This window comes from Pan paniscus, chromosome 2 (genome assembly GCF_029289425.2).
Source record: "Pan paniscus chromosome 2, NHGRI_mPanPan1-v2.0_pri, whole genome shotgun sequence".
Classification (NCBI taxonomy): Eukaryota; Metazoa; Chordata; class Mammalia; order Primates; family Hominidae; genus Pan; species Pan paniscus.
The window spans coordinates 13,385,932-13,409,597 of record NC_085926.1 but is presented as its reverse complement, the minus strand read 5'-3'; the positions used below and the strand labels follow the sequence as shown (position 1 = coordinate 13,409,597).

The window sequence follows — 23,666 nt, the reverse complement described above, 5'->3', positions numbered from 1 at the left end:
TCATAAAGACCTTGCTGATGAAACAGTTTGCAGTAAAGAAACCGGCTAAAATCCACCCAAACCAAGATGGTGATGAGAGTGACCTCTGGTCATCCTCACTGCTACACTCCCATCAGCACCATGACAGTTTACAAATGCCATGGCAATGTCAGGAATTTACCCTATATGGTCTAAGAAGGAGAGACATGAGTAATCCACCCATTGTTTAGCCTGTCATCAAGAAATAATCATAAAAATGGGCAACCAGCAGCCCTCAGGGCTGCTCTGTCCATGGAGTAGCCATTCTTTTATTTCTTTACTTTCCTAATAAACTTGCTTTCACTTTATGGATTTGCCCTGAATTCTTTCTTGTGTGAGATCCAGTAACCCTATCTTGGGGTCTGGATCGGGACCCCTTTCCTGTAACATGTTGACAGACTTTGGTTTTTCTTCCTGCAATATGGGTTCAGTTAATGAAAAAATGGCAAGGGACTGGAGATAATTGTTTTCTTCTTTGGCAGGTCCAGACTTTAGACAGATAAGGGAACTTCAGAGAACAACTTCATGCTGTGCTTTGGGACAGACAGGAGTGGGAGAAAGGTCAGCGAGACGTTGAGGCTGCTTCTTCAGTTGAGTACTTCAAAGCTCCATATTTTGGGGTATCGGTTGCTGAGTCCCAACAAACATCTGCTCTCAAAGATTTTCAGTCAAGGCTTGCAGACATATGTAGCAAAAGGCTGTCCAGATTGGCTGGACTCAGCCGGGTGTGGTGGCTCTTGCCTGTAATCCCAGCATTTTGGGAGGCTGAGATGGGTGGATCACCTGAGGTCAGGAGTTCAAGACCAGCCAGGCCAACATGGTAAAACACTATCTCTGCTAAAAATACAAAAATTAGCCGGCCGTAATTGCAGGTGCCTGTAATCCTAGCTACTCCAGAGGCTGAGACAGGAGAATCACTTGAACCCAGGAGGCAGAGGTTGCAGGGAGCCGAGATCCTGCCATTGCAGTCCAGCCTGGGTGACAAGAGTGAAACTCTGTTTCCAAAACAAAACAACAACAACAACAAAAAACCACACACACAAACAAATTGGCTGGACTAATTTATGCTTCTACCAGCGACATGAGAGAGTTCATTTTCCTCCATCTTTGCCCAGACTTGATGTTGTAAGACTTGAAAGAAAAGTTTTGCCAATCTGATGAGTGAGAAAAGACAGCTTGTTGCTGTTTTAATTTGCATTTCCCTGGTTACTGAGAAGGATGAGCAGGTTTTCACATGTGTGTTGACCATCTGAATGTCCTCTCCTGGGAATTGTCTGTATGTATGTCTACCCATCTTTTCATTCTTATTTCTCCCTTTCTCAATACACAGAGAAGTACTCAGGGCCCACAGTGTAAAAATGGCAAGAAAAGGTTTCTCTCTCTCCCCAACTAATTAAAATTTAAGCTCACGGCTGGGTGCCGTGGCTCATGCCTGTAATCCCAGCACTTTGGGAGGCCGAGGTGGATGGATCCCTGAGGTGAGGAGTTTGAGACCAGCCTGCCCAACATGGTGAAACCCTGTCTCTGCTAAAATACAAAAATTAGCCAGACGTGGTGGCGCACGCCTGTAATCCCAGTTACTCAGGAGGCTGAGGCAGGAGAATTGCTTCAACCCGGGAGGTGGAGGTTGCAGTGAGCTGAGATTTCACCACTACACTCCAGTCTGGGTGACAGAGTGAGATCCTGTCTCAAAAAAAAAAAAAAAAAAAAAAGTTAAGCTCATACAATTTCTAAAGAATGCAAAACCCCCAAACCTAAATTACTCAGCCAAGACAGGTTATGACTTAAAAGATATTACAGACCAGGTGCAGTGGCTCACGCCTGTAATCTCAGGACTTTGGGTGGCTGAAGCAGGTGGATCAGAGTTCGAGACTAGCCTAACCAACATGGTGAAACCCTGTCTCTACTAAAATACAAAAAATTAGCTGGGCATGTGGCAGATGCCTGTAGTCCCAGCTACTCAGGAGGCTGAGGCTGGAGAATCGCTTGAACCCAGGAGGCAGAGGTTGCAGTGAGCCAAAATGGCACCACTGCACTCCAGCCTGGGTGACACAGTGAGACTCTGTCTCAAAAAAGAAAAAACAAAAAAAAACACATTACAGTTTAACACAGTCTAATGTGTAAGCATTGAGATATTGTCAACCATTTAGCTGAATTTCCCTGGCTAATCACTCAAGTGATTAACTTAAGCCTACTTAAGTAAGCCTACTTGAAGTAAGCCTGCTCCTCGAGCTGAGAGGAAGACTGGGGCATCTTACAGGAAGTCACCCTCCCTCTGACAAGACAGGAAGACACCTGCCCACTAAGAAGAAGTCTCAGGTGCAGGGCAAACAATCTGAAAGCTGCAAGATCAACAAAAGAAAAATTGTTGCTTCCTCCTGGGTGAATATAATGGAAAATTATGGAAAACCTAAATTCCTATTTGATCATTGTGTTGGCGAGGCTGTGGGTGAAATGAAAGTTTCCTAACATGTCTTTTGTTGTCTGGGCATGAATTTTTATTTATGTGTCATATACACTCTTGTATACATACTCATTTGGGATGAAAGGACTACACTCAGAAGAATGAAATGAGTAGAATATTCTGGTCTCAATCAGAATAAGTGATTATTTTTATTAGAAGAATCCTTTACTGTTAATAACTTTTTTTATATTAACCATATCAATTATTTATTTATTTATTTATTTATTTAAAGACGGAGTCTTGCTCTGTCGCACAGCCTGGAGTTCAGTGGTACGAACTCGGCTCACTACAACCTCCACCTCCTGGGTTCAAGCGATCTCTTGCCTCAGCTTCCAGAGTAGCTGGGACTACAGGTGCCTGCCACCACAGCTGGCTAATTTTTGTATTTTTAGTAGAGACAGGGTTTCACCATGTTGGTCAGGATGGTCTTGAACTTCTGACCTCAGGTGATCTGCCCGCTTCGGCCTCCCAAAATGCTGGGATTACAGGTGTGAGCCACCGCACCCAGTCTTCCTTTTTAAGACTAAATATTATTCCATTGAATGGATAGGTCACATTTTGTTTATTTATCCATCAATGGATGAATTGCATGGCTTTCACTTTTTGGCTATTGTGAATAATGCTGCTATGAACATGGGTATACGATTATAGGGCTTTCAGTTGTGTTGCGTATACCCAGAAGTGGGATTGCTGAATCATATGGTAATTCTACATTTAATTTTTTGAGGAAATATACTGTTTTTTATTGTAGCTGCATCCTTTTCTTTTCTTTTTTTTTTTTTTTGAGATGGAGTTTCGCTCTTGTTGCCCAGGCTGGAGTGCAATGGCACGATCTTGGCTCACTGCAACCTCCACTCCCTCCTGAGCAGCTGAGCGATTCTCCTGCCTCAGTCTCCTGAGTAGCTGAGATTACAGGCATGCACCACTACACCCGGCTAATCAGCTAATTTTGTATTTTTAGTAGAGACGGGGGTTTCTCCATGTTGGTCAGGCTGGTCTCGAACTCCCGACCTCAGGTGAGCCACCCGCCTCAGCCTCCCAAAGTGCTGGGATTACAGGCATGAGCCACCACGCCCAGCCTGTTTTTAGTCTTTATGTAGTTCAATTTATTTTTTTTAACTTTTGTTGCATTGTTGAATTTTAATAACATAAAAACTTTAAAATAAAACTTTTCTTTCTTTTTCTTTTTTTTTTTTTTTTTTTGAGACAGGGTCTCTGTTGCCCAGGCTGGAGTGCACTGGGGAGATCATAGCTCCCCGCAGCCTAGAACTCCTGAGGTCAAGTGATTCTCCCACCTCAGCCTCCTGAGCAGCTAGGACTACAGGTGTGTGCCACCATGCCCAGCTAAATGTTGAAGTTTTTTTGGTAGAGAGAGAGTCTCACTATGTTGTCCAGGCTATTCTCATCCTCCTGGCCTCAAGCAATCCTCCTGCCTTGGCCTCTAAAATCACTGGGATTACAAGCATGAGTCACTGCACCTGGCCTAAAATAAAACTTTTTTTGAAATTGATCCTTTATTAGCAATGCATTCTACATGGATGTTAATTTACAGAACTCCTAGAACATCTGCCCCCCATATACATCAATTCAGCTCATGTGTTTGTTCCCAGAGTAAGCTTATAACTTTTTGGAATCCTTTGAGCTTGCTTTGGGGAGAGTTGTTTTCTCCAGCCCTTATGGTACTATACATTGTTGTGTTTAAACTGTAGATTTCAGATAACCAGTGATGGCATAGTGATTATAAAGACAAATTTGAGTTACTGCTATTCAGCTATTCCATGCTGAATGTAACTAAAAATACATTAATATAATTTTAAAAATATTAAGCCACTAGCTTTTCCTTTTTTGGTTGTAGTATTTTATTTTTATTTAAAAATGTTGCTGGCTTGCTTATCTATAGAAAGTTTAATAAAATGTTATTTTTTCCTAGAAATTATTATATTTCATTTCATGTTTATTACTGAAAATAATTTTGTCTTATAAAGGAGGAGTGGTTCAAAAACTATCCTCCCTAGGGGGTCCAATTTGCTAGGTATGCTAAGGAGGTCTGAACTACCCAGGTGGGGCCAGGCCAGAGGAGTGAGTCTGGGAGGCAAAGGTCAGAGAGGATGCCTCGGAGGGCCTGGGGACCACAAGCAGGAGTTTGAATTCTCTGTCAAGGCCACCTGGGAGGCTGTGGAGGGCTGGCCCCCTGAGGGGTATGCCATGATCTGTGTTGACCACTCTGGCACCAAGGGGAGCTCAGAAGCAAGAAGAATGTATTAGGCTCACCACAGAAACAGAATAAGAGTGTGGGTGTGTGGGTATGGGTGTGTGTGTATGTGTGCGGCAGGGAGGGGTGGTTGTAGAGATGGAGAGATTATGAGAATTGATTCACATAATTATGAAGGCTAAGAAGTCCCAGAGCCTTCTGTCTACAAGTTGGAGGCCCAAGGAAGCTGGTGATATAATTTGGTCCAAGCCTGAAGGCTTTAGAGCCTGTCAGTCCAAAGACCTGAGAGCCCGGGGTCGGGGTGGGGGGTGCTGTTGTAAGTTCCATAGTCCAAAGCCCTGAGAATCAGGAGCTCCAATATCTAATGGCAGGAGAAGACAGATGTCCCAGCCCAAGTGGACAGTGAATTTGCCTTTCCTACACCTTTGTGTTCTAGTCGGGCCCTTGAGGGATTGGATGTGTCCACTCACATGGGTGAGGGCAGATCTTTACTCAGTCTGATTCAAATGCTAATCTCATCCAGAAACACCCTCACAGACACACCCAGAAACCATGTGTTGCCAGCTATCTGGGCATCCCTTAGCCCAGTCAAGTTCACACACAAATTAACCATCATGAAAAGGGATCATGCTGTTGGCAGTTTTAGAAAGCAAGGAGTAGAGAGCCTGTACTCTTCCAGAGTTGGTGGCCTGGTGATGTCTGAGGACTCCCTTGTGTATCCAGCTAGGTTTGCTGGAATCAGATTGAGGTGGCTGGGATAACACACGTGTGCCTGGACTTCCAAGGAAGGCTGAAGGTGTGACAAGCTGGCTGCCATCACTTATTCTGCAGCCATCATCCTCTAGTGATGCCTGTGGGGAAGGACCCAGGGGCCCACAGGAAGCAAACAATTGCCAATCCTGGCAGAGGCTGAAGGTGGCAAGTGTGAGGAACACATTCTGAGGAAGAGTAAACGCATCCAGAAAATGGGCCCCATGAGCAGGAGGCATGTCTGGGCATTGACTTGAGCAGCAATTTCTGTAATTAGGTGTTGCCATTCTCTTAAGTATGATGGGGTTTTGGAAAGCACTTTGCAAAGGTGGAAGCCATTCCAGTGCTCCTGGTGTTTTACTTCTTTTTTGTTTTGCCCAAAGCCAAGGTTTCCAGCTCAGAGGTGGTGCTGAAGGTCCACAGTGGGTGTCCCTTTCCTCCATTTCCAGAGTCCATGACCAAAGCCTGGGGGCAGACTTGTGAGAGGCGGAAACCCCCATTGCTGCTGCAGTAGGGCCCAGGCTAGGGGGGACTCAGCTTGGGGGTGTCTGAAAACACAAACGTCTACTCCAGAGGTCAAAGGGCAACATTTAAATTCAGGGAGAAAAGGAGAAATGGGGAAGGAAGCCTATAGATTGAAAGAGCCTTAAAAGACATTTCAATCAATTGCAATGTGTGAACTTTACTTATATCCTGATTCTGAAAGTATAAACTGTAAAAAGGTATTAAGACATGTATGAGACAGTTGGAAATTTGAACTCTAATAATATTTTATGACCATAAGATTACTGTTAACTTTTTTATGTGTGATAATAGTATTGTGGTTATATCTATAAAAGGGTCCTTATCTCTTAGCGATACAAACTGAAATACAGACGAAATGACAGGATATCTTGGATTTGTTTCAAAATGAGATAGGGTGCGGCCTGTGGTGACTGCAGAAGCAGCCGAATTGGCTGTGGATTGTGGCCACAGAACTGGACAGTCATGGGGCTTCATTATACCACTGTCTACTCTATGACTTTTTAAGTTTCCCCACTGCAGAATGATTCTTTAAAATTACTGTTTGGGCTGGGCACAGTGGCTCATGGCTGTAATCCCAGCACTTTGGGAGGCCAAGGGGCACAGATCCTTTGAGTCCAGGAGTTCGAGACCAGCCAGGGCAACATGGCGAAACCCTGTCTCTACAAACAAAACAAAACAAAACAAAAAGCAAAAATTAGCTGGATGTGGTGGCACACACCTATAATCCCAGTTACTCAGGAGGTTGAGATGGGAGGATGGCTGGAGCCCAGGAGGTAGAGGCTGTAGTGAGCTGAGATTGCGCCACTGCACTCCAGCCTGGGTGACAGAGTGAGAGACCCTGTCTCAAAAATAAATAAATAAATGAAATACAAATAAAAATTACTGTTGTCACAAAAAGATGGTGGGTAGGCTCTAAAAGGACAACGTCCCACTAGGAAAAAGTTAATTGCCTTGAAAAATCTCTCCATACTTGTATGCTCAAGGAGAAAGGTCAAGATTAGTGTGGTTTGTCCTTCACACTGTCTTGTGTTTGGTTATCTTCCCACTGAAGGCCCTGAGAGCAGGCCTTGGGCTCTCAGCCTTTAGCAAGAAATAGTATCCTGCGGTAATTTGAAGGCATTCTTTTGTTTTGCTGTATTTATTTTATGGCTACTTCTATTATATTTTGCAAACTGATAATGGCTTTTTATTAACAGAAGAGACAAAGTTTGCTTCTTAAGTAAATATATGTAAACACTTTGATTTAAAGACAGGAAATAACAGCACAAGTGGCACTCAGATAGATATTATTTTTTAAAATGTTTTAGGGTGGTAGAAAGTAACAGAAGTTTGGGAGACCCTGATGTGGGTCAGGAGACATTTTCCTATCTGGTTTTAGTTATCAGGTGGGTAACCGGCTCACTCAAATCTGTGGTCTCTTCCAGCCCAGAGGGTCTCTGTGCCAGGACAGAAGGCTGTGCTCAGGCCATTGTCCATGGCTGGCTCCCTGCATCTCAGATAAACACTGACACCCAAAGAAGGGGCCCAATGCCAGGGAGTGGAAACAGCCCACAGAGAAGGTGGGGGTGGCCCCTACACATGGACCCCTGGCTTGGCCCCAAATACCATCTCATACCAGGTTTGTAGGCAAGTGAAATGGGGTCTGGGGGCAAGTTTAAGGACAACGTAAAGGGATAAAATCTCAGATGGAAAATGTTTTACCCATCATTTTGTTGCCTTTTTTTTTTTGAGATGGAGTTTCTTGTTGCACATGCTGTAGTGCAGTGGCTTGATCCCAGCTCACTGCAACCTCCACCTCCCAGGTTCAAGTGATTCTCCTGCCTCAGCCTCCCCAGTAGCTGGGATTACAGATGCATGCCACCATGTCTGGCGACTTTTTGTATTTTTAGTAGAGATAGGGTTTTGCCATGTTGGCCAGGCTGGTCTCAAACTCCTGACCTCAGGTGATCTGCCCACCTTGGCCTCCCAAAGTGCTGGGATTACAGGCGACAGCCACCGCACCTGGCCCATTTTGTTGTCTTCCATGGATTGTTTTCTGCTGGGAAAATTTCCTGATTGCCTTAAATCACCTGAAACGTAGTTGTTTAGCAAGCTGTGTCCACTCAGATGTGTTTTGCTGGGCCTGTTTGTATGATTCTTTTTTTGTCTCTGTAATTAAACTTTTTTTTGAGATAATTGTAGATTACATGCAGTTGTAACAAATAACAAGAGAGATGCTATAATATGTGCCCTTTACCCTGTTTCCACTAGTAGACATCTTGCAAAACTATGGGATAATATCACAACCAGGAAATGGACATTGATACAGTCAAGCCACCAAGCACTTCCATCCCAGGGACTCCTCATGTTGACCTTTTATAGCCACATCACTTCCTATGCCATGCTGCCCCTGACCCCACAATCACTCACCTGCTCTATACTTCTATAATTTTGCCATCTCAAGAATCTTGTATAAAAGCAAGTTTACAGTATGTAACCTTTTGTGCTTTTGTAGTGTTTGTTTTCCAGTCCGTATAATTCCCTGGAGCTTCATCCAAGATGGATGTATTAGCAGTTCATTTCTTTTTTTGCTGAATAATATTCCATGGCATAGATGTGCCACAGTATTTAATCATCACCCATGAAGGACCTCTGTGCTGTTTCCAGTTTGGGCCTATTTGATAAAGCTGCTATGAATGTTTTATGTACAGGTGATTGTGGGAACATCACTTTTCATTTCTCTAGGATATATGTCCAAGAGTGAGATTTACCTGCCTCGCAAGACATATGTATATGTATGTATATGTGCCATATTTCATATATACATATGTGTGTGCATGTATGTGTATGTGTGTGCATGTGTGCCATATTTTATATATATATATGCTTGTTTATGCATAAAATTTCTCTGGATGTATACTCAAGTGGGAAGCACTCATTGCCTGTAGGGAAGGGTATTGGGTGATGGGGAGGGAGAGGAATCACTTTCACTTGGAACCCTTTTGAGCCTAAGTTTCAACCATCTGTCTGGATTACCTGTTGGAAAACAAATCAATCTTGTGCAACCCAGAAGACACCCACAGACTTCCTCACAAATACCCTCTGAGGCTGCCTTTTCCGCACAAGTCTGTTTTTTGTTTCTTCAAAGGGAGCCCGTTGGAATTCCCCTCCCAGAGCACCTGGTTCCACACAGGGCCGACCCTCACCCCCTTAGTTCTGGTATCTCCAGAGATTTCCCCCAACACACACATTCCCTGGTCTAGGGCCCTCAGGCTTCGAGGGTGACCCCAAACACCCCGCATCACCATCCAAAAGCCCCATGATCCCTGAGGGGCAGGCGCAGCCTATGCGGGCCTCGCTGAAGCCCAGTGCGGTGTCTATGCCCAACCCAGGGGCCGCCGCCTCCAAAAAGCCTTCCTAGCCTTACTGACATTTATCCTCTCCTTCCTGGCCACCCAGTGGCATCGTTGTGTGTCTTCCTGGTTACAGTCAGCATCCACTTCCTGCACTCCTCAGACAGCCGGCCAGTGCACCCTCACCCCACCCTTTCCTGACCTCCCGCTAGGCTGGGCCTTCTCTGCAAGGCTAGATTCATATTTTAGCGGCACCAAGCAGTCAGGTGCCTGCTGACGCATGCCTTCATGCAATTCACGACAGACAGCTAAAAGCCACAGAGCACAGCGCGGAATCTAAGGCCTTCCATTGGTGTGCAGGTGGATTCCGCGGTGCTAAACTTTCTTTTGTGGGTGTGGGGGCCGTGGAGGGGGTTGTGCTCTGGCAGCGTTGGCGCCCTAAATGACCTATAGGTAACCTCTAATGGCTTCCGCAGGGGGTGCAGTGCGGAGGACAAGAGCTTGGGGCTCTCTGGCTGAGTGATCTGGGGGCCATTCAACCGGTTTTTTCCTGGAGAAATGGGAATCTTAAGGCCTCTCTGGAAAGGGTGTGAGGGGGTCGAGGGGGAGCGGGCCCCGGGCCTTCAGCGCTTCAGCAGGTGGCTTCCCTTTGCGAGCCCGGGGTCCCTCTTCTGGGAAGCATGGGCTGGGACAAGGCAGGCGCCGGTTTTCTGCATCCCAAATGTCCTGGGGCATGTGTCCCTGCCTTGCTGACCGTGGGTCCGGGCCTGAGCGCAAGGTCCAGAGCCGGCGGCTTGGCTCCACCGCCAGGGGCAAAGACCAGGGCGGGATGCGTGCTGCGGGGCGCCCGGGGGCTCCCCCTTGGGACTTCAAGGGTCCAGGGGTCCCCGCGGGCGCGCCCCAAGCCTTCTCCCTCAGCTCCGGGGGCCCGGGCGCGCGCCCATCCCCCAGCCCCGCGTGCCTGCGCGAGGGCCGGGCTGGGGGTGGGGTCGCCGCGAGCTCGGCCCCCAGAGTTCCCGCGCTCAGGCCCAGGAAGCGGCGGCCGCCGACTGCCCTCGCCCCGCCCCCGCGCTCATCACCTGCTGGCCTGGCGCGCGCGCGGGCGGGAGCGGAGGGCAACGGGGCGGCGCGGGCGGCCGGGCGGCCGGGCGCAGGGTCGCGGGAGGTGACGCGCGGCGAGGATGGCGGCGCGGGGCCGGGGGCTGCTGCTGCTGACGCTGTCGGTGCTGTTGGCGGCGGGCCCCTCCGCCGCTGCGGCCAAGCTCAACATCCCCAAAGTGCTGCTGCCCTTCACGCGGGCCACGCGCGTTAACTTCACGCTGGAGGCCTCGGAGGGCTGCTACCGCTGGTGAGGCGCGCGGCCGGGCCGGGCGGGCGCCGTGGGCCGGGCTGGGCCTTCGCGCTGAGAGGCTGGGCGGGCGCCGGGAGGCCGGCAGAGCCGGCAGGTGCGCGGCGCGCTCTCGCTGGGCGCTAGGCTGCAGCACTCGGAGCGGCGGGTGCGCGTGGGTCGCCACCACTGCTCATGTCATGGCGCCGTCCGGGCCTCCGCGCCGCTGAGGCGCGAGCAGAGCGGGCGCAGCCTGGCGGCCGTGACCCGCGTGTTCTGGGTTGTGCGGGAGGAGGGGTGGCCTGGGGAGCGGCGTCTGGGACCGCAGGGCCCGAGCCGGCCTGACCCGGGAGGGGGCGCCGGGGCAGCTGGGCCGCACTTCCCTTGCGTCTGGGACCCCAGCTCGGGTTTGTCTGTGACCGCCCTCGCCCTGGCGTGGGAAGTGAGTCTGTGAGACGAAGCGCAGCGCCTAGCGTCGCGGGGAGGAACGGAGACCCTGGAGGAAAGGAGTTTTGGAGGGAAGCCCAGGGGCCGCTTGACAGAGGCGAAGTGAGACGAGGCAGGCCGGCGCTTCCCCTCAGGCTGCCTCGGCGCGAGTCCTGATGCTCAGGGCATTTCCATCACCCTCCCTCTCGGGTTGGGAGTTCTCCAAGGGGTGGGATGCGGAGTGTGACCCTGTGGAATCACAGGGACCCATGAAACCAGAGACCGACACCGACAGGGCGGTGCAGTCCAGCCCTTCCATTTTGCAGACCAGGGGAAATGGAGCTCCTGCCCCTGGCAAGGCTGCGTGGGCACGACTGAGCGCCCTCAGCTTCCCAGCCCAGCCCTCCTAGGGGTGAAAAGATGGGCTTCCGCCCTTCCCACCCCCAGGATGCTCAGTAGTTGCTCCCTTTATTTCTGTTTCAAGACTGGGTCAAGGTTGAGGCAGAACGGGGTGTGACCACGTGACAGCCATGTGTGTAAGCCTGGACATGTGTGTGTCAAGCCTGTTTGAGTATTAGTCTGTGCGTGTATGTAAGTGTGATGCCCGAAGCTCAGACCAGCCAGCTTTCTCTGTTGCTTGCACTATTTGCCCTATTTCTTTCTTTCTTTTTTTTTTTTTGAGACGGAGTTTTGCTTTGTCGTCCATGCTGACGTGCAGTGGTGCGATTTCGGCTCACTGCAACCTTCCACCTCCCGGGTTCAAGCGATTCTCCCGCCTCAGCCTCCCGAGTAGCTGGGATTACAGGTGCAGGCCACCTGGCTAATTTTGTTTGTTTGTTTTTGTTTTTAGAGTGCACTCCAGCCCTTGTTGCCCAGGCTGGAGTGCAATGGCGCGATCTCTGCTCACTGCAACTTCCGCCTCCCTGGTTCAAGCGATTCTCCTGCCTCAGCCTCCCGAGTAGCTGGGATTACAGGCGCCCGCCACAACACCCAGCTAGTTTTTTGCATTTTAGTAGAGACGGGGTTTCACTATGTTGGCCAGGCTGGTCTCAAACTCTGGATTCACTGTGTTGGCCAGGCTGGTCTTGAACTCCTGACCTCAGGCGATCCACCTGCCTCAGCTTCCCAAAATGCTGAGATTACAGGCGTGAGCCACCATGCCTGGCTTGTCTGGCCAATTTTTGTATTTTTAGTAAAGATGGGGTTTCACTATGTTGGTCAGGCTGGTCTCGAACTCCTGACCTCAAGTGATCCCGCCGCCTCTGCCTCCCAAAGTGCTGGGATTACAGGCGTGAGCCACTGCACCCGGCCTGCCCTATTTCTTTTTTGAAGGTCTCCTTCCTGAAATCAAGACGTACTAGGTCAGCCCATTGCATTTTGGTTTTAGTGCTTTATGCACCTGGAGGCTCCTATTTCTGGCCTGATGTCAGAGGCTGAACTTGGGCATTAGGTTTTCTGTATCCCAGTCTAAGGCCTAGTCTTGTGTGGGAAAATCAGCTGTTAGTCAATACTGTGGCGGGGATACATGCTCATTCTCTTGTTGAAGCTGTCTGTCCTCTCAGTATGTGGGCAAGAAAGAGGAAACTGGTTATTAAAAACAGCTGGCTTCAAGTGAATCCCTTTGGATATATTTGTGTGTTACTTTCTCTGAGATTCTATAGCTGTACTTTTTTCTTTTTCTAAACTAACAACACTTCCCCCCCCCCCACCAACATCATTTTCTTTTCTGAGAGGAGCTGAAGGGTGTTGGTGGATTTTAATTTACTTGGTAGGAAAAAGGGAAAAAACATTCTTAATCTCTGATGCATCAGAGAAGTGCTAAGTACCTTATAACGTGTTTGGCGTTGATCTGTAGTTTGTATTGCAGATGTGTGACTGCAGATGTGTGACTGCTATTCAAAGTGTCTTCTCAGAGGTGTTTGGAAATTGTGATTCCCCCTTAACTTGACAGGAAGACATTCTGTCAATCAAGCATTGAGAATATTTTCTTTATTTTTAGTATTGCTGTTCCTAGTGTAGTCATCTATTGCTGCAGTTTTGAAGAATCTCCTCTGGAGATTTTAAGAGCTGGCCTATAGACATCACAGTCCTCTAAACCTGGGAGGAACATTACCTCTTCATCCAGAAAGTTCATTGTTAAGTCTCTCAGACGAAAAAGAAAATGAGAATTCTGCCAGACCCTGTGGGAACATTTGCACATCCATTGAATTTGCAGCTGAGCTCTAAGTTTACAGAAATCACTGTGTGTGCCTGAGCCAACAGCTTCATGTTTACTTTTCCTATTTTTTTTATTTTATAACATCAAAATTGGACAGTTTTCGGGCCAGGGGAACCTTAGAGGTCACCTAGTTTAAACAGCTTGTGTTTCATATAGGAAAACCTGAGCTCCAGAAGGGGAAGTGATCTCTGGGAAGTCTTGTAGCGATGGACACTGAGTTGGAGCAGGAGCTGCTGGGACCCCTCCCTGTCCACGCCATTAGACCTGGGGACTGGCAGCCTCTGGCTAATTTGCCAGGCTCTAATTCTCTCCAACTGCACCCAGCCAGCACTGGTTTTGTGACAAGTTCCTAATTCCTTCTAGATATTTTGCATTATTGAAAGTGTTCCATAAAGTATATTACATTTGCTCCTTTTAAAGATATATACAAAACGACCTCATATCAAAAACTGGGAGAACAGACAAAAAAGAAATCATGCCATAATCTTCCAGCTGTAATACAATCACAGGCAGCATTTTGGTTTCTTTTCGGTCACTTATGTTTCCCCTCCTAGCTCCTTTCTTACATTGCCTTGAACCTGGTTATTTGGGCACCTCGGGAACCTCCTCCCCTGCCAACACTGGCTAGCACTGAAGCCCAAGCACTGCTCTGTTGCTTCTTCCTGAGGGCTCCGTGTCTGAGCACCTTTCTGCTGGGTTGAAGTTGCCTCCTCATTGATTCTTTCCTTGCCATGGAGTCCCAGGGTATTCTGGGTGCTCCAGCAGGGGGGCGCTGTCTTGGAGAAAGTGAGTGGCTCAGATTGGTTTCCCAGGGGTGGAGCCTGAGGCAGGATTCTGCTGCCCTAGTTTACAGAGAAAGTGCTCTGTTGGGCAGCTGGATAGGGAAGGGAGGCTGCCTGCAGGTTGTCCTGCCTTCAGGCGAAGAGACCAAGCTTTGAGCTTTTGTACCCACTGTCAGGCAGCCATTGGTTCCCCTGGGGAAGGGGATGTTGTGCGACCTCCCGGGCCTCTGGCGAAGACACTCGGTTTTGAATTACGACCTGCAGCTCCCCTGGCTGAGGTGGGGAGGGGATGTGGACCTGCCTGGTGAACAACATCCAGACACAGCATGCACAGTGACTGCCATACCAAGCTGTTCACAGACTTCTCCTTTCCTGCCCCTGACAGTCTCTCCTGGGCACCTTGGAGCCATCTAACATGTGTGCCAGGCCTGGTCCTGCACCAGGGTACACCCTCTCTTATGTGGTCTGGGGCACTTCTCAGTCACAGGTGTAAGGATTCTCAAACACGCAGATGGGAGTCCTTTCAGGGCCAGGGAGGGCACTGGTCCCTATGCCGTGGAGCTTGGCCTTGGGGCATGCTGTACCCCAGGCAGTTCAGATGACCCCTGGGGAGTCCCTCTTTGCTGAGGGGTGACTGTGGGAGGCCAGAGGCCAGCACTGCCCTTGCGTATGGATGTCCTGGGTCCCTCTCCCTGCCCCAGCAGGGGAAGCTGCAGCAAATCCCCTCACAGGCCTTCGTGGGTGAAGTTGGGCACTAAGGGTGAGGGATGCACGCTGAGCCAAGTCAGAGTGTCATCTGGCCTAGCTGGCTTCTGCTGGGCTCAGGGACCCTGAGCCTCTGGGACGGGCACGTCAGCAGGTCACATGCTGGAAACTGCACAGGTGAGGCAACAGGGCCTGTAAGAAGTTGCCCCATAGTCAAAATAAAAAATTCACAAAGTGGAAGCAACCCAAAAGAGGGAGTTGAATTCGACGGGAGGCCCCCAGTTTGCTCTTCTGTACCTCCTTCACTTGGCCTTCCCTGAGCCCACACCTGTACTTCTGCTCTTTTTGTTGAGAGTGTTTTCCCCTGTACCACTCAATTTGTGTGCATGCTGCATCCCCACACACCTAGGCCAAATCTCTGTCTCCTTCCTTATGCCCGGCCTTAGAGTCACAGGCTTTGGTCGATTGCGTTATCATCTGGGCCTATTTGATGGCATTTCTGGCAGTTAGAAAGTGGGGTGGAGAAACCAGAGCTCCCGCAGGGCCTGGGAGAGGGCACACGGTGAAGACCCGTCCTGCCCGAGCACCAGGGGACAAGCACTGATGGACAACACATGTTTCACCGAGGAGGGCTGGAGAGTCACTGAATAAGAGGTGACAAATGTCTGTGACTCTTTTTATTTTTTGAGATGGAGTCTCGCTGTGTTGCCAGGCTGGAGTGCAGTGGCACGATCTCGGCACACTGCAACCTCCACCTCCCAGGTTCAAGCTATTCTCCTGCCTCAGCCTCTCGAGTAGCTGGGAATACAGGCACATACCCAGCTAATTTTTGTATTTTTGGTAGAGACAGGGTTTCACCATGTTGGCCAGGATGGTCTAGACCTCTTGACCTTGTGATCTACCCGCCTCAGCCTCCCAAAGTGCTGGGATTACAGGCATGAGCCACCACACCCACCTGTCTGTGACTCTTACTATGAGCCAGGCACTACTTGAGGTCCTGGGATGTGACAGTGAAGCAGCAGGAGATGCCCTGCTCTCAGGGACTCACAGTTGATTGCCGGAGTTAAACGGTTAATTAAGATGAGATCTGTGGATGCATGTGAGGCAGGAGTAAGTCCTGAAGGAAACAGAACTGCAAGGCATGGAATGTGTTTTGGGGAGGGCGCTCAGCATAAGCCTCCTGGGAGTCGAACTAGGAGTGGAGTGGGGTTGAATTGGAGGGGACAGCAAGTGCAAAGGGCCGGAGGAGAGATGGAGCTTGTCAGAAGTGTGCAAAGGCAGCACGTTTGGCCAGGGCAGCAGGGCTGGGAGGGAGGGTGGAGAGGTTGGCAGGGCGGGGCCATGTGGGACCTTGTGGGCTGTGGTTAGGAGACAGGAAGGAGAATGCCAGGTCAGATGTTGGGCAGGGTTAGACTGGGCCTGGTTTTTGGGCCTTGTTCTCCCTGGCCCCTGAGGGCTGTCTGTAGCTGTGGCCCCTGCAGGGCTGGACCAGGCCTTGCTCAACTCCCTTCACCAGGCCCGCAGCAGGGAAGTGCCAGGAAGTGTCTGTGGACCTGGGTTGACTTGGGCCTTGGGTGATTTTCTTCCTGCTTCCTTTGTGGGTCCCCCACTCTGCCTGAGCTCTGTCAGCCCCACGAGGTGGCTTCCGCTCTGTAGACACTGCCTTTGGGCACCGTTAGGGGCTGGACCCTGCGGGTGGATGGGAGGTGGCGTGTGTCATCCACCACCCTCACCCATCCTTGTTCTTTGTGCAACTCTCACTTCTCTTTTCTTTTCACTGTTGCTTTCTGGCCTGACCCAGGTCCCTGAGTTCCCCTATGGCCTGCCCGCCTCCTGTTCCTGTGTTGTGAAGAGTGGGGAGCACCCCCTCAAAAGCAGTGCCTGCCAGACGCCAGCACATTCTGTGTGCCAGTGGGGCCTCATGCGACAGTGGGAATGAGAAAAATTCACTCTTTCAAAACTCACTGTCAGTCCTTTAATTTTCCTCAAAATAAAAGTTTTCTTCTGGTGTCCGTATGTGGTTTACATATTTTTTTATTTTAAATTGTTGTAAAATATATATAACATATAATCGACCTCCTTAACCATTTTTAGGTGTAGAGTTCTGTGGCATGAAGTACGTTCACAATTGTTGTGCAGCCACCTCCACCATCCACCTTCAGAACTCTTTCATCTTCCCAAATGGACACTCTGTACCCATTAAATAGCAACTCCCTATTTTCTCCTGCGCGGGCCTTGGCCAACACCATCTTTTCATTGTACTCTTTGATGTTTGCCTGTCTCCCAAGAGGACAGGCAGACGCCTAGAGTCTTTGCAGGTAGCAGCTTCCCCCCAGGACTTACTGACACTGCTTTGAGTCATCTGGATGGATGACAAATGCTGTGATATTCTTATTTACACTAGTGTGTAAGGTTTCCTTTTTTGTTTGGTTTTTTTTTTTTTGAGACAGAGTCTTGCACTGTCGCCCAGGCTGGAGTGCAGTGGTGCGATCTTGGCTCACTGCAAGCTCCGCCTCCCGGGTTCATGCCATTCTCCTGCCTCAGCCTCCCATGTACCTGGGACTACAGGCGCCTGCCACCACGCCCGGCTAGCTTTTTTTGTATTTTTAGTAGAGATGGGGTTTCACCATGTTAGCCAGGATGGTCTCGATCTCCTGACCTCGTGATCCGCCCGTCTCGGCCTCCCAAAGTGCTGGGATTACAGGTGTGAGCCACCGCGCCCGGCCTCAAGCAATTCTTTTGCCTCATCCTGAGTAGCTGGGACTACCGGCATGCGCCAACACGCCTGGCTAATTTTAGTATTTTTAGTAGAGACGGGGTTTCACCATATTGGCCAGGCTAGTCTCGAACTCCTGACCTCGTGATCTGCCTGCCTCGGCCTCCCAAAGTGCTGGGATTACAGGCGTGAGCTACTGTGCCTGGCTTTTTTTCTTTTTTTGAGACAGAGTCTTGCTCTGTTGCTCAGGTTGGAGTGCAGTGGCCCGATCTCGGCTCACTGCAAGCTCCGCCTCCTGGGTTCACGCCATTCTCCTGCCTCAGCCTCCTAAGTAGCTGGGACTACAGGTGCCCGCCACCATGCCCAGCTAATTTTTTGTATTTTTAGTAGAGACGGGGTTTCACCGTGTTAGCCAGGATGGTCTCGATCTCCTGACCTCATGATCCACCTGCCTCAGCCTCCCTTTTTTTTTTTTAATTGAGATGGAGTCTTGCTGTATTGCCTGGGCTGGAGTACAGTGGCAAGATCTTGGCTCACAGCAACCTCTGCTGCCCAGGTTCAAGTGATTCTCCTGCCTCAGCCTCCTGAGTAGCTGAGATTACGGGCATCCACCACCATGCCCGGCTAATTTTCGTGTTTTTAGTAGAAACGGGATTTCGCCATGTTGGCCAGGCTGGTCTTGAACTCCTGACCTCAGGTGATCAGCCCTCCTCTGCCTCCCAAAGTGCTGGGATAACAGGTGTGAGCCACCACACCTGGCCAAGGTTTCCTTTTAAAGTAATTTTTTAGTAAAGAAGAATCCATTTAATACAATAATAAGAAAAGGGCCGAGCGTGGTGGCTCATGCCTATAATCCCAGCACTTTGGGAGGTTGAGGCAGGAGGATCGCTTAAGCTCAGGAGTTTAAGACCAGCCTGGGCAACATAGCGAAACCCTGTCTCTACTAAAAAAAAAAAAAAAGAAAAGGAAAATAAAGCTGGGTGTGGCACAGGCACCTGTGGTCCCAGCTACTCCTGAGGCTGAGGCAGGAGGATTGCTTAAACCCAGAAGGTCAAGGCTGCAGTGATCCATGATTGTACCACTCTACTCCAGCCTGGGCAACAGAGTGAGATCCTGTCTATTAAAAAAACTAGGCCGGGTGCAGTGGCTGGCCAGATGCAGTGGCTCATGCCTGTAATCCCAGCACTTTGGGAGGCCGAGGAGGGCGGATCACCTGAGGTCAGGAGTTCGAGCCCAGCCTGGCCAATATGGTGAAACCCCATCTCTACTAAAAATACAAAAAAAAAGCTGGGCGTGGTGCTGGGCGCTTATAATGCCAGCTACCTGGGAGGCTGAGGCAGGAGAACTGCTTGAACCCGGGAGGCAGAGGTGGCAGTGAGCTGAGATTGCATCACTGCACTCCAGCCTGGGTGATAAGAGTGAAACTGTCTCAAATAAATAAATAAGTAAATAAACGAATACAAGTCATACCTGTATGTGACTGGGCTAGGGCAGGTGTCCAACCAAGAGGAGCCTGATGGTGGGGAGGGGCCGTCGGCAGGTGCAGGTGTCTAGGCAACTGCCCTTCCTGGCCACAGCCTGCAGGTCCAGAGGCAGGGGCTTCCATTGTTGCAGAGGAGATGTGGGGGTGGTGACAGGGGGGATGGACAGAGGGAGCCAAAATGAAAGAACCAATTTTTCTGTTAATCCCTTTGCATACTATGCCCCCACTTAATCCTAAAAATGAACAATAAAAAAAACTCCTTTGGTAAGAATGACTGCACTGTACAAATGAGGAGCCTGGGTCCAAGAGCCTCACAGCTGGTTAGTGGCAGAGCTGTGTCCAAAACCAGCCTCAGATCCAGAACCACACTCACTCTCAGATGCCTGGGGAAATGCGCCACCCTTCTCAGATGATTGTTGGTTTACCCAGTTTCCTTCAGCTGGATTTTAAAACTTCAGTAGTACTTTTATTTTTCTGAGACAGGTTCTTGCTCTATCACCCAGGCTGCAGTGCAGTGGCACAATTATAGCTCACTATAACCTCAAACTCCTGGGCTCAAGTGATCCTCCCACCTCAGCCTTTAGAGTAGTTGGGACTATAGGTGTGAGCCACCACGCCCAGCTAATTTTTAAAATTTTTATTTATTATTATTATCTTTTAGAGACTCACTATTGCACAGGTTAGTTTCAAACTACTGGCCTCAAGCAATCCTCCTACCTTGGCCTCCCAAAGTGCTGGGACTAAAGGTGCATGCCACCACACCTGGCTAATTTTTTTTTTTTTTTTTTTTTGAGACAGAGTCTTGCTCTGTCACCCAGGCTGGAGTGCAGTGGCGCCATCTCGGCTCACTGCCAGCTCCGCCTCCTGGGTTCACACCATTCTCCTGCCTCAGCCTCCCAAGTAGCTGGGACTACAGGCGTCTGCCACCACGCCCGGCTAATTTTTTGTATTTTTTAATAGAGATGGGGTTTCACCATGTTAGCCAGGATGGTCTCGATCTCCTGACCTCGTGATCCACCCACCTCGGCCTCCCAAAGTGCTGGGATTACAGGTGTGAGCCACCATGCCCGGCCTTTTTGTTTTTTTTTTAGAAATGGGGTCTCACTGTTGCTTAGTCTGGTCTCAAACTCCTGGTCTCAAGTGATCCTCCTACCTTGGCCTCCCAAAGTGTTAGGGTTACAGGCATATGCCACCATGCCTGGCCCAGTGGTGCTTTTAAAAATCAGTATTGGCCAGGCACGGTGGCTCACGCCTGTAATCCCAGCACTTTGGGAGGCCAAGGTGGGCGGATCACCTGAGGTCAGGAGTTTGAGACCAGCCTGACCAATATGGAGAAACCTCATTTCTACTAAAAATACAAAATTAGCTGGGTATGGTGCTACATGCCTTTTCCTAGCTACTCGGGAGGCTGAGGCAGGAGAATCACTTGAACCTGGGAGGTGGAGGCTGCGGTGAGCCGAGATTGTCTCATTGCACTCCAGCCTGGGCAACAAGAGTGAAACTCTGTCTCAAAAAGAAAAAGAAAAAGGAAAAAAAAATCAGTAATAGCTGGGCACAGTGGCTCACACCTGTAATCCTAGCACTTTGGGAGGCCAAGGCAGGCAGAATGCCTGAGCTCAGGATTTAGGGACCAGCCTGGGCAACACGGTGAAACTGTTTCTACTAAAATACAAAAAAAAAAAAAAAAAAAAAAATTAGCTGGGTGGCGTGCTAAAAATTACAGGTGGCGTGCACCTGTAGTCCCAGCTGCTCAGGAGGCTGAGGCAGGAGAATTGCTTGAATCCAAGAGGCAGAGGTTGCAGCGAGCCTAGATCGTACCACTGCACTCCAGCCTGGGTGACAGAACGAGACTCCGTCTCCAAAAAAAAAAAAATTAGTATTCAGGATACATTTGGAGGTGGGGGCTGATTCAGGTGGATGTTAAAGCCATCTTCTGCTTGGTCTGGAGGCAGCACCAGGTAAAGGTGGGAGGCCTGTGGCCTTGTTTTGAACTCCGTGTACCCTAGCACAAGGGAGCAGGAGAGTGTCCAGACCAGGGGTTCTGAGCTAGACTACACTAAGGCCCATGTCTAGGGACGTGGCTTCATGAAGGTCACTTAACATCCATGCAAAGGATTCCTCATGTATCAAATGGGGGTTTTAATAGGATTGTTTGGAAGCAAATGAAATGTTCATGATATGTTTCACTCTGTGATTGACACATAAGAAAGCATAGAATAAATGAAAGTTTCAAGATGGTACCAGCATGGTCAGGTTCTGGTGAAGGCTGTCTTCCAGGTTTTAGACTGCTCACTCCTTGTAACATTCTCTCATGGTGGGAAGGGATGAGCAGCTCTGTGGGACCTCTTTTATAAAGGTGCTTAGTCCATCCATAAGGGCTCAGACGTCATGACCTAATCACGCACCAAAAGCCCCACCTGTTAACACATGTCATCACCTCAGAGGTGAGGATTTCAACATCTGGATTTTGGGGGGACACAGACATTCAGACCATAGCAGACAGGCACCTACAGAAAAATTGAGTGCTGTTACTGGAAGGTATGTGGAGGCTGGGCAGCCCAAACCCAGCACGTGTCCCCCACAGAAATGGCACTCACAGGTCAGCTGCTTGCCTGTTGACAGCTGTTTGTGGGAAGGGCAGGGGAGGCCTACAGACCCTGGACTTACAGGGGAGCTGGTGTGATGAGGGAGGACATTGAGCAGAACAGAGTCAGGTGCCTTTGAGGAGGCAACCTGGCCATGTGACAGCACCAGAGCTCAGTCTCAGCAGCCGTCAGGTGGTCACATGAGACCTGCTGCTGCACGGAGCTTTTGGGATGCCCTGAAAACACTTGCAGAGTATGCAGCCCTAGATGCCTTCTGTTCCACTTGGTACATTTGATAAAATTAAGTTTGTAATTAAAAACCTTTTTTTTTTTTTTTTTTTTGAGACAGAGTCTCTCCCTGTCACTCAGGCTGGAGTGCAGTGGTGCGACCTCAGCTCACAGCAACCTCTGCCTCCTGGGTTCAAGCGATTCTCCTGCCTCAGCCTCCTTAGTAGCTGGAATTACAGGTGCACGCCATGATGCCTGGCTAATTTTTGTATTGTTAGTAGAGACAGGGCTTCACCATGTTGGTCAGGCTAGTCTTGAACTCCTGATCTCATGATCCACATGCCTTGGCATCCCAAAGTGCTGGGATTATAGGCATGAGCCACGGCACCTGGCCTAAAAACCTTTTCATAAAGAAAACTGTAAGCCCAGATGGCCTTGTCTGTAAATTCTGTGAAAGATTTAAGGAAGAAATGATACAGGTTCTTTACAGACTCTCAGGAGAGAGAGAAGGAGCAATTGTTTCCTAATTCACTTTTATGAGGCCAACATTACACCCATTGCAAACCAGATAAAAGCATTATAAGAAAAAAAAAAATCCCACAGACCAAAAGCACAATTTTTTAAAATACTAGCTAATCAAATCCAGAAAAATAAACAAGACTAATATATCATGATCTGGTAGGGCATATCCCAGGAATGCAAACTTGGTTCAATATTTTTAAAAAATCAGTGTAATGACCATATTAACAGAATAAAGAAGAAAAGCCATGTATTTGTCTCCATGGATGAACATTCACCACCCACACCTGATAGAGTCCATGCCTGCCTGTCCTTAAAGTCTCTGCTTGCACAGTGCCCCCTCAGTGATGCCTCCTCTGAGTGTCCATGGAAGATGGCAGCCCTGGCCCTCCCAGCATTTTATCTGTCCTTAGCCATTACTAAGATCCCATCTTCATTCACTCATTTTGTCTGTTTTTGTTCTCCTTCCACTAAAGTGAAAGCTCCGTGAAGATAGAGGTTAATGTGTAGTCTGTACTTAGTTGTGTCCTTGGCACCTAGAACACTACCTTAAATATCACTAATAGCCCAGTATTTATGGTTTCAATAAGTGGATGAATGCCTTAAAGACCTCAAGGAGGACCAGCGGTGCCATGGGAGCTGATAGGAGGGGCATGGGTGTTGCAGATAGGGACAGTCCATGGAAGAGTTGCCGTGTTTGGTGAGCTAAGAAGGTTGGACAGCATACCTGTGGGTCAAGAGGTCATGTGAGGTGGAGGGACCAGCATCAGCAGAGGAATAGAGGTGGAGAAGCTGGGAGGGAGGGAGGAGTGGGAGGCAGGGGCTTCAGAAAAGAGGTTAGATTTGATGGCAGGTGGTTCAGGCTCTTTCCAGCAGTGCCACCTTGGGCCAATAACTCTGTTTTGGGCCTGAATCTTTGATTCAGGCTTTAAGGATGCCTTGGTGGTATCATTGGGAGGCCCGTGAGGAGGGCCCTGACCCTAGGGCTTTAGGGTCAGGCTTCAGGGAAGAGGAAGGACAGGTTCAAGCAGGAGTAATCACAATGCCTTGAACTCCTGGGCTCAAGCCATCCTCCTGCATAATTGGAACTATAGGCACAAGCCACTGCGCCCAGCTTTTCTCCTTTCTTTAAAAAGCAAAGTTCTTGTGATCAGAATCATCCCAAACATTGCAGGACCACAACTCCTTCATTTGGGAGCCCCCTCCTTTTTCCTAGATCTGAGAGCTGTGAGAAGAGCTTGATATATATTATCCCAGCCCAGTGCTTTGTATAGGTGCTATTTTCATTCCTATTGTGCAGATGAGGATGTGGCAGCCCAGGGAGGTTAGCTCATTTGGTCAAGATCACGCAGCTGGTGAGTGGCAGCACCTGTCTG

The 23,666-nt window shown here is 49.3% G+C and overlaps 1 protein-coding gene across 1 annotated transcript in view; it reads left to right on the top strand.

The window, feature by feature from the left end:
* Positions 1-10,428: 10,428 nt before the first annotated feature.
* Positions 10,429-23,666, top strand: part of NUP210 (nucleoporin 210) — a 103,799-nt gene continuing 90,561 nt past the window's right edge. The window contains exon 1 of the mRNA XM_034955863.3: positions 10,429-10,649. Coding sequence (XP_034811754.2) covers positions 10,483-10,649 — 167 coding nt within the window. The 5' untranslated portion in view covers positions 10,429-10,482. The remainder of the gene's footprint in view (positions 10,650-23,666) is intronic.